General features: G+C 32.1%; 1 protein-coding gene across 1 annotated transcript in view; it reads left to right on the top strand.

The window, feature by feature from the left end:
* The window catches only part of LOC145263082 (DBH-like monooxygenase protein 1), a 101,357-nt gene extending 94,612 nt beyond the window's left edge, over positions 1-6,745 (top strand). The window contains exons 13-14 of the mRNA XM_080119957.1: positions 2,314-2,349; positions 6,325-6,745. Of these exons, the coding sequence (XP_079976083.1) occupies positions 2,314-2,349; positions 6,325-6,420 (132 nt within the window). The 3' untranslated portion in view covers positions 6,421-6,745. The remainder of the gene's footprint in view (positions 1-2,313; positions 2,350-6,324) is intronic.
* Positions 6,746-11,820: the final 5,075 nt, after the last annotated feature.

Consider the following 11,820-nt stretch of genomic DNA (forward strand, 5'->3'; position numbering starts at 1 on the left):
GTTGAACGATTTTTTCAATTTTGACCCATTTTTGACCCCTTAAAAACTATTTTGACCCCTTAAAAACTATTTTAACCGGCTAAAGGCCCATAAAAGAGCTGTCCGTAAAAAATCCAATTATTTGAGGCGGCTAGCTCTGCTCTGAGACTTTTTGTTTCGGAGGAGATAGAGTTTGAAAATATGGAGACAGACAGACAGACAGACAGACATATAGCCTTTTATATTGTTGCGGACCAGGATATAAAAAGAAAGGGTTAAGCTCAGTAGAGCGTCGCGCACATGTCTGTGTCGATGGACCAAAAGCAAAGGGGAGATAGAGTGACGTTAGAGCACGCGAAAGCTGGTCCGGACGAAAAAGAGGAAGTTGACAGGTTTTGTTGACTTTTATACTGGAGTTAATGTTCTGGGTGCACATGTCTGGCTTTCACTTTAAAGGAAGTGACGTCACAGCTCGGGTGCGTGTGTGTGCACGTTAGCGTATGTGTGTGTGTATGCGCATGAATGTGAGTGTGTGTATGAGGATGTGTATATGCGTGTGTGTGTGTGTGCGTGTGTGCGTGCGTATATGTAAGGGAAAACATGTTCGAACAATATATTTGACGTTTTTCTGCATGAACGGTTGTTTAATTGAGAAAAAATATTTTTTTCATTTAAATTAAAAACTTTCTTCACTCATTTCTTATTCACACACAAGAAAATAATTTACAGTACATACAAAAAACAGTGCAGGGTTTCATAAAAAACGCTTAAATTATACACATGTAAAGTTTGGCATTTCTGAGTCCACACTTTATGCATTTATCTGAGTCAAAATGTAACATAATCGTTGTGACTGGTTATTAAAAATGCATTTTTCCAGTCTATATAATGGTTACATGTACTTTCGTCGCTGGCACTATATATATACACACACTGACAGCGAAGTAAAAATCACAGCACAGTTGATCTACAAAAATATATTACTGTTTTTCTTTTTTTTAAATTTCACTCTGACAATCAGGTTTTTATGACAAATACTTATTCTTCTTTTGACGTTTACTGAAAGGCGCGGGGTGTGTGGAGGTTAGACGGTTATCTGGTGGTGAAGAAATGGTTACACGTGTCGCAGTCCTCTCTCTCTCTCTCTCTTTCTCTCTCTCACTCTCTCTCTCTCTCTCTCTCTCTCTCTGACTGACATTTTTCTCTGAAGATTTTATTTATAATCACATTCTTTCTGTTGGTATCTCTAACATTTCCTTTGTTTATTGTCTCAATCGGTTGGCCGATATCTGCTCAAATATTTCTTGGTCAAATTATGCATTCCATTAGACAATGGTGGAAATACAGAATTCTGAACATTTGAATCCATTTGTGTGTGTAAACCCATTGAACGCTTTTCTTCCCGGCGTTGCCTGCCAATATCTAATAATTAGACTGTTTATTAGAAATCTCATAGTAAAGTATTAGATGTCGATCCTGTGCTTACAAATATAAATGTTATGTAATTGTTGTAGTTGACAGCGAAGTAAAAATCACAACACAGTTGATCTATAAAAATATATACTGTTTTTTATATCACTTTGACAATAAGGTTTTCTGTGACAAATGGTTATTCTTGTTTTCATGTTTACTGAAAGACGCTGGAGGGGTGCGTGGTTAAATGGTTGGCTTGTGAAGAAATGGTGACACGTGCCGCAGATCTCTCTCTCTCTCTCTCTCTCTCTCTCTCTCTCTCTCTCTCTCTCTCTCTGAATACATTTTTATTTGTAATCACATTCTTTCCCATTGGAATCTTTAATATTTGGCCAACAAAAAATGCTTCAGCATTCTCATTGAAGATTACCAATAATGGGGATATGCATGCGACTGAGGACTGCTTGTGAATTTCATACTCTCATGGAACTTCCTTCTTTGGAGGAAGCCGGTTAAATCCAAATAGGATTAGTGCCGTTTCACACACACATACAATAGAACAACAACATTTGTGTCCATCTATCCAGATTTCTACTGGTTTGCTTCTCTGTATAGGAATAAAGAAAGCCACCTACCTTTTCATCACAGACAACAGTCTGGTGCAAAGAGATGAGTTATTTTTAGAAGAACAAAATATCTCTGATTCCATTTCGATCTTGTGTCATTTTTTCTATTTGTTCAAAGAACAATCGTATGCACAGTTATTGGTGGATTACTTTTCTAACCCAGTCATGTCTACTTTTCATTCTTTTAGGACTAGCTTGGTATATTCGTTTATTCTGTGGTTTACTTGTTCGTCTTTTTGTACATAGTCTACATTTGTCGGTTTTTTATATTAAAGTTTATGATACTCTTTTTCAGCCTGAGACAACTGAACAACCAATCACCACAACTGAGGTAAGTTTGGTCATTGATTCATGTAAAATTCTTCATAATTTATTATTATTATTATTATTATTATTATTATTATTATTATTATTATTGCCTAGTCCTCTTTGCATTCATCCAGTGGAGGTTTTACTATTATTATTATTATTCCGGTAGTTGAAAATTTTTAAAACATAAATAAAATGAATAAAAAAAATAAAACAAATAATGACAAATTTAAAACAATTCTTTTAGCAAATTCTTTTTTAAACTTTTTAAAGCTAAAAAGAATTGATTAAAAAATTTAGATTTTTTTACAATGAAAATTCAACACACAACACATTTTTTTTAACATAAGTTATAAAGGAAGAGATGTCAATTAATTTACACATTTTTTAAAAATTTAGTCTCCTCTCAACATTATCTTTTGTAATTATAAAATAAAATAACCAATTTGAAATCGTAAACAGACAGCCACTTGTATTTAAAAAAAAATTTTTTGAGAGGAAATGGTTTTAATGATTTTTAACTGATAAAGAGCGACTATAAAGTGAGATACTTCATTTTTCCTCAACTATTGTTTGCGATGATGATTTTTTTATGACATTGGACGTACGAACAATTAAATTAATATTTAGAAGATTATTATTATTATTATTATTATTATTATTATTATTATTATTGCCTAGTCTCTTTTGCATTCATCAAGTGGAGGTCTGACTAGTCCTGTCTCTACTTGGTCTTTCCATCCTCCTTGACCTTCCTCATTTATTTGGTGTGGCACCAGTTTATGGTGACACATACAAAAAAACGTTGGCGCCAATGGGATGGAGAATAACTTCCAATTATACACTTTCAGTTTTCATGATTTCATGTGATCTTCCTTTGTGTTTTACATCCTTAGAAGTTTTGTATGTACGGCTTGTGCCTGTAGCTTGTATAGTAATCTCTGCATTCAAAGAATTTCCTTAATATTTCAACCTTTTTCCTTATTGTTATACGTTGCGTTTTCTCAGAGTTTTCACTTCAGAGCACTTACCATCGAAATACTTGTAAAACAGGCAGAAGGATGTCACGTTTTGGTGATGGGACAGAGGTTGGAGTTTAGTTGATAGTGTGGAAGCTATTAGGTTGACGACACTTTTTTGAACCCTGCCTATGAGCAAGAGACTAGTGGCAGATTTAGCACAGTAGAGAGAACTCACTTTCCTTGCAGCAGCCTTGGCAATTACCTCAATGTATTTGTTCCAATTCATGTTGTCTATGAAGAAGGGGCTTGAAGGAAGTACTTTCAGGTTGTGTATCATTAACCATAGCAATCAGTGGTTTAGAAGGTTCCTTTTAATATTAAAGGAAATGAGCTTAGTCTTGGTAGCATTGAATGTTACTAACCATTTACAGCCACATTCCACTACAGACTGGAAGTTTTAGCAGTTTCCTTAGATATGTGTTCATTAGTTTTACCCTCGTGTCTGTTATAGAGCATGGTGCCATTAGCAAATATCACCATCTCAGAGAAAATTTTGTCAGGATGGTCATTTATGAATATCAGGAACAATAAAGGTCCAAGGATTGACCCCCTGTGGCACACCCGCATTTATATCTTGTTGTTTTAGTGCATGACCATCAAGGATAACCTGGAGTTTTCTTTTATCTAAGGATTTGATTATCGATTACATTACACCTACTGGTGCCAATCTCCAGGCATGTCATCAGTGCTGAAAACCATACAGACTTACTCAGTGGGTGGCCTGACTGGATGCTGGTAGCATTCAGCCCATATGTGGAGTGAAAACTGCTACCCGTGCATACTTTTTTTTATATATAGAAACGTGGTTAAGTTTAATTTAATAAGTTAATTTGATTAACTTGATGTTATTAGTTGAAGGTGATCCTGTTGAACGTGCGGAGGGGTTCAACTCGGTAAAAAAAACAACAAAAAACAAACCTGTTGGCAGAGTTTTAGCAATTTCCTTAAATATGTGTCCATTAGTGTTACCCTTGTGTCTGTTGTTATGTTGTGTCTGTAGAGCATGGTGCTATTAGCAAATATCCTCATCTCAGAAAATATTTTGTCAGCGAGGTCATTTATGAATATTAGGAATAATAAATGTCCAGAGATTGACCGTGTATGACCATCAAGGACAACCTGGATTTTTCTTTTATCTAAGGATTTGATTGTTGATCTGGATTTCCAGCCTCACTTTCAATCCAGGTTTTGTTGGTCCATTTTGTTTCCCTGACTTTTGTTTTTTTGCTTTAAACTTCATATTTCAAGCCTGCGGAAATTAAATTGTTGAAGTCAGATTTCCTCGGTGGATGCTGTTAGCATTCTGCCCATATCTGGAGTGAAAACGGCTACTCATGCATACTTTGTTGTATAGAAATGCGCTTAAGTTTATTTTAATAAGTTAATTTGATTAACTGGGGCCATTTGATGCTATTAGTTGGAGATGATCCTGTTGAACGTGGGGGGGGGGGCGTCAACACAGTAAAGAAGCAAAAAAAAAAAAAACAAACCTGTTGGCATGATAGCACAACGAATTGGTTTCTTCACCTAAATTTGGGAGGGGTAGCCTTCTGGGTTTAAAGTGGGATCCAAGGCAGATTTGCCTTTTTCATTTCTGTGCAGTCAACTTCAAGGTTGTTTGATAGTGGAGAAATTGTTGATTACGTTTGTTGGTCTGAATTTCCAGCCTCGTTTTCAATCCAGGTTTTATCAGTCCATTTCCTTTTCCTGTCTTTTTATTTTTTTATTTTTGCTTTAAACTTCATATTTATTGGCTTGACACCTGCATAAATTAAATTGTTTAAGTCTGTAATAGTGTCTGTTGGGATGTATGGGAGGAGCTTGTTTACCTTCTGTGTTTCTGCTTTTAATTTCTTCCACTCTTAAGGATGAGAGCTTTGTTTTTTCTTTGTTCATAAGTTGTATGATGTTTTTGAAAACTGCTGAGTCCTACTTCAGCTGTTCCATTGTCGTTGTTTCGTTATTTCATAGATCTAAGTCTCTATGTTTTTTGTGTCTTCTACATCTGGAGTTTGTATGGGTAGGGTTTCAGTGCGCAGGGGGAGGGTATTGGTCTGTTCAATTATTTGTCTTTTGCTGTATTTCAATTAGTTTAATTATTATTGCTGTTATTATTGTTAATATTATCATTTATTTGTACTCACTAGAAGTTCTCACACGAATCATCATCAGAGATTTCTCATTGACAGTTCCAGTACTCTCCAACTCTTAATAAAATTTGCAAATGATATTGCATTATCGCAACAGCCGCTTACCATTGATTTATCAATGACAACAACCATTGCTCTTCACTAGAATCTCCCCAAAATCGGCGCACTTATCCAGTGGAGATCTGGTTAATGCTATCCCTTCTTGGCCCTTCCATTCTCCATGACAATTCACAACTACTTTGTATAGTTTATTATTATTATTATTATTATTATTATTATTATTATTATGATGATGATGATGATGATGATGGTTATGGTGCTAATGCACTTACTGATCTGCGCTATTTTTTAAATCGTATTTCCAAGTTTAATTAAAGTTTTATGATATGTTTTTTTATTCAATTGTAAGGTTAAAGTACAGAATAAGTACAAAAACACCCTCACCTCCCCATGTTAAGAATGGCTTTTTAAATAATAACGTTATTATTTTAGCACGGATCAATAAGTGCATGAGTACCATTATTATTATTATTATTATTATTGTTATTATTATTGTTATTATTATTATTATTATTATTGTTATTATTATTGTTGTTATTATTATTATTATTATTATTATTGTTATTATTATTATTGTTATTATTATTATTATTGTTATTATTTTTATTATTATTATTATTATTATTATTATTATTATTGTTATTATTATTATTATTATTGTTATTATTGTTATTATTATTATTATTATTATTATCATTATCATTATCATTATTATCATTATTATTATTATTATTATTATTATTATTATTATTATTATATTTACAGGAATCCAAAGCAGGAATTGGTGTCTTAAACATGTTTGGATTTTCTTTGAAAAGTTTACTCCTTGCGGGGGTTCTGCTTTATTTGGTGATCCCGTGAGATTTCAACCGTCAAAGACTTTTTTCCATTTCATCTAAGACAAGATGGAATGTACAATAAAGAATATTACTTGAAAAAATCTGAAATAACGACAACGATAAAGGAAAAACATGGACTCGGATTTGTGTTCAAAATTATTAAAAAAAAAAACAACACATACAGAAGTATTAGATGTATCAGAAATTTGGAGGAATTTTTGACACCCCTAACAGAAAACTGCGAATAAAATATAAAAAACTCGTAATTTCTCTTTTTAAAGTAGGTTGTTTATTTTCTGTATGGAATATACTTCCAAACTAAACTATTAAAGTTGTTTAAAAAATAATAGAAATATTATTTTTATTTAAAAAAAACAGTGTTTACAAAATGTTTATAAAATCCTACACGCCTTCATGCAGCCATTTTTTTTACGTAATAAGATCAATTGAATTTTACAAGCTAAATATTTTTCAATTTTTAAACTTTAAAAATCTATCAAAATTTTTCTATTGGTTCAATCTGTACGATATTTTCAGGGTCAATGTGACATTTTATGCTCTTTCCAATAAACCAAATATAATATTTTAGGCAAACGTTTTCTTTTTCAAATTCACCCCCTATTTTGAAATGTCTATTAAAATTTTAATGATTAAAGTTTTATATATCACAAATTGAAGATAAAAGATCAATAAAGAAAATATTCTAATTTAAACCAAAAAAGAAGAATAGTTTTTTGAAAATTTACCTGTAAAGTCCAAAGTGTAAAATCTTATTTTAAAAAAAACCACGTTGACTTTTTTTTTTAAATGAAAGCTCATGTTATGCTTATATCGTCAAGTAAATACCAGACGCTGACGGCAAATTTTTCTATTTCATTCAATGTTTTCTTTTTTTAAATATTAAAAAAAAAAATTCAGTCGATAAAGAAGTATCAAAATATATCAATCAAAACCTCGTGTATTTCATTAAAAGAATTTTTTTAAAAATCGATGAAGTGGATTTTTTTGTTTTAGGGGAAAAACTTATAAGTGAATGTGCGTTTCTTTTTAACTACGGAGGACGAAAATATTAATTTTGGTAAACACACGCAATAAAAAAAGAGACATTATTTATGTCACTTGGACGAATCCATATTTGATAAATTTCAAATTAGCAGCAGCAGCAGCTCTTTAAGCTTGCCGCAAAACACGTTACGAAAATGCGATTTTCTACGACCCTCACTTTAAAAAATCCTTTTATTTAAAAAATACATGGACTTTAAAATGTAAATATGGATAAATTCTTAACAATGAAGAATGGAACTACCCATTTAATAGTATTTTTTTAAGTAAGTGATTTTTTGGCATTTATATATATACATATATTTATAAGCAAGTCAAAATATGTTGATTTTCTTTATATTTTTTTTAAAAGAAAACCGCTTTAAAAAACAAATATTGCATAATTTGCTATTAAACCTGTTATTTTTTTTAAGTTTGGTCTTTGTTCCTTTAATTGAAAAGAAATTAGGGTTTGAATTACATATTTCAAGTAGTTATAAGCTTCGAAAAATAGTAAGTTGAATTATTAAAGTTCTGATCATCATTTTTAATGACCACTTTTTGATACACCTACAGAAGTATTCTGGTGCACTGAAAGGGACGGCTAGAATCCTGAAAAGATCTCTTGGTTGGACTCACTAAAATAGGGGTAAATGTCAGACATCTGGTTGGATGTCTCACCCCCTAGAAAAAGGTTAAGAAAAAAAGAAAGGAACTTAAATAACGTGACATGATATTTTCTTTTGGTAATTGAGCATTTTGAGTTTGAAGAGATTTTTTTTTTGTGTGTTCACTTTTGAAGAATTCCAAGTTATTAAAGTTCATCATTTTCAATGATTTGTTTTTATTTATTAAAAAAGTTTAATTGTATCAAATTTCTTTCTTTTTAATTCATATTTTTCCAAATAATGACCATTTTTATTCATTTCAGAAGTTTCTTTTTAGAAAGAGTGTTCGCTGAAAAGTTTGTTTAAAAAAAGTTTTCAACTTTCAAAAAAAAATAAAAATTTTTTTAAGTTATACATTTTTATATAAATACAAAAAAAATTCTTTCATATAATGACCGTTTTCATTTATTTCAGAGGTTTTTTTTTTGTATTTGAAATTATTAAAAAAAAAATATATAGATGTATCCTGAAAACGAACTTAAATAATGTAACACGATATTTTGTTTTGGTAATTGTGCATTTTGAGTTTGAAGAGATTTTTTGTGTTCACTTTTGAAGAATTCCAAGGGAAGACGATTCAAGTTATTAAAGTTTATTATTTTCAATGATTTTTTTATTATTTATTACGAAGGTTTAATTTTATGAAAAGCCATATTCTTTCATATAATGACCGTTCATTGAAAAGCTTGTTTAAAAAAAGTTACAAATTTCCAAAAATGTTTTTTTTAAAGTTATAAATGTTCATATAAATAAAAAAAAATACCTGTTGTAATTTATTTCGAAATTCTAATTATTTAAAAAATGCTAAACAATAAATCAGAAAATCTTAATGGAGACAGAACTGAGAATGAGCAGAGGAGAAATCATGACAAAATCTCCCTTCATCTGTTTTGTTTGAGTTTGAGTAGCCTAGTCATTCAACATTGTGAACATTGAAATCACAGACATGAACGTTGGTTGAGAGATGAACAGATAGGGATGATCAATTCCTTAGTGATTACAACTCTATCATTGTGGGGATCATAGAGACCAAAAATAAATGGGCGCTTCTACAGAATTTGGACGAGATTTTATAGTCGATAAATGGAGTTTTCGGATAAAAAACAATGGTTTCAACTGCTTTCTTTTTTTTGTCAGTTCAAATAAATTACAATGTTAGCTTAAAAATTATGCAGTCGAAATTATCAGGACATTACTGAATTATTAAACAAAAAAACTTTCATTGTGTTAGCAGGTAAAAAATTGCCGCCATCTTCTTTAAATCAAAGTGGAAAATTACCTCCCTTTTAAACTCTCCTGTGTCTTATGATCATTTTCATCAAATTCTATTTTTTTATTTTCTTTAATATATAATTTTCTACCTTACCGATTTTCGTAATTTTTTGGATATAATCATCTTAAAAAAATACGAGGAATATGTAAATACCATTGTTTTCATGTGAAATTTAGTATTATGATTTCCGGAATTTCGTCACAATAGCGTAGAAGCACCAGTAAATGCTGCGCTGTAAGTAAGCCCCTACCTTAAAGCACATGTGGAGATGTTTGGGGTCTTTTTTTGGCAATGTTCCTGCTACAGGGGAAGGTATCTTTATTGAAAGCACACATTCCAAGCAAAGTTTAGATCTAATTAATCAAAGGCTATTACTGTAAACAAATCAATAGATTGAGTAATTAGTTTCGTATAAAAATAAATGTAAATAAACATATTATAGATTTGAAGTTATCGATCTCATCTAAGCAAATAAATATAGACTAATTATAAATAAAAAAATTAATCTATCTATATATCTATAAAAGTGAGCGTGTCTGTGTGTGTGTCTGTGTACATTTTCCTACGCAATGACTCTGTCAATTTTCAGTCTACAGATTCGAAATTTGATGTACCGGGTATTGAGATTTGGGGAAATCTTTGTAATCCGTTTTCGGCCAGAAATTTGGCTATTAAGGGGTCAAAATTCAACAATTTGACCTTTGAGAACTCTACCAAACTCCTCCGCTAATTTTGGATCTAAACATTTGAAATTTTAGATATAGGTTCCTTAAGTCCAAAACAATAAATGTTAAGGGGTCATAATAGGGGTCAAAGTTAAAAAAATTGACCCCCCCCCTTTTTTTTGCTGAACATACACCTCCAAACACCCGGGCAACGTCGGGCAACGCTGGGCTGAAATGCTAGTAAAATATTAAATAAAATATTTTTATGTTAATATATATCAAAATGAATACAATTTTGCTCAGAGTATTTTCAGTCGTTATAGGAAAATCGGGAGATAGGTAACCCTAATTGCAAAGATGCTGACGAAATCACCTTAGGTTGATTGATGATAGTTGGGGTAAAAGACATGCATCTCTTTAGGACCTTGTTTAGCACATCAACAGCAGATCTTGCAGAACGATAACCATATTGCATGTCAATAGGTTGTTTTTGCTGAGGTAGTTGACAACTTCTCTGTCATAGATTCAAGCAACTTACTCATGATGCACAGGAAACTGATTGTTCTGTACTGAGATGCAGAAGACTGATCTCCAATATTTTTAAATAACAGGCAGTTTGACAAAGTTTTCCAGGTTGTTGGGAAATATTTCTCTTTTTGAACAGCTCTGCAAGAATAGGGACTAGTTCCAGTAGCAGTTTCTTTAGCACTATGACTGGAATGTTGTCGGAAGCAGTTGCTTTGGTGGATTCAAGATTCTTGAAAAGTTTGGCAACATCACATACAGAATTTTGTTCAGAGTATTTTCAGTCATTATAAGAAAATCAGGAGACAGTTAACCCTGATTGCAAAGAGTTTGACTTTGTCAGATGCTGACGAAATCACCTTAGGTTGATTGATGATAGTTGGGGTAAAAGACATGCATCTCTTTAGGACCTTGTTTATTATTAAACCTGTGGGAACTAAGCCTCTGCTCAGCTACTTTAGACTTGATGAACACAGCATCTAACTCTCTTACGTGCTTTTTATAACTTTTTGTAGTGCTGACTGGCAGTCCTAAATGCAGTTTTAGTTTCAGAACATCTATTTGGTTGAAAGCAATGGAAATAATGATTTCTGTGTGCAGTGACGGTAGAATATTCTAGGATGAACCACGGCTGGTTGTTTAGCTTTTGTTGGGGTTCCTTGGAGAGTATATAGCTATTCATATCGACGATTAATCAGTCAGTTAAGTCGGATGATATATAAAGAGAACAGGTTCTTTTTAAACAAGGAATGCAGAGATGTTTCGAAGATGAAAGTTCAGAAACTGTCCCAATCGGCCATAGAGTATCAATACACTTTACAATGAAGAAGGACATCTGAGGTCTTATTGCATCTTGCTTTTTTCTTAATTAAGACAACCGAGTGATTAGAAGATATCAGCAGAGACAAAACGAAGGACAACTACAGGTCAGGGTAAGTTGTCAAAAAAAAAAGATTTCAAAGACACAAATTATCCATCAGCATCGAACACATGAATCGATAATAAGCAAAGGAGAAATTATGACAAAACCTCTCTTTCACTGCATCGAGATTGGGAATTTAAAACAGAATCAGTAATTCTATTGAAATCAGGATTGTAGAACATAAGGCCACAATTTACCAATGCATGGAGTATTGTTATCACATCTGGGCTGGTGCATCTACCACTAGTCTCTCCCTCTTTGATAGGGTCCAAAAGAGGGTCTCCAATCTAATGCGTTCCACTTTGTCAACTAAGCTCCAACCCCTGTC

Source organism: Euprymna scolopes, chromosome 38, assembly GCF_053919585.1.
Source record: "Euprymna scolopes isolate OS-2025 chromosome 38, ASM5391958v1, whole genome shotgun sequence".
Classification (NCBI taxonomy): domain Eukaryota; kingdom Metazoa; phylum Mollusca; class Cephalopoda; order Sepiida; family Sepiolidae; genus Euprymna; species Euprymna scolopes.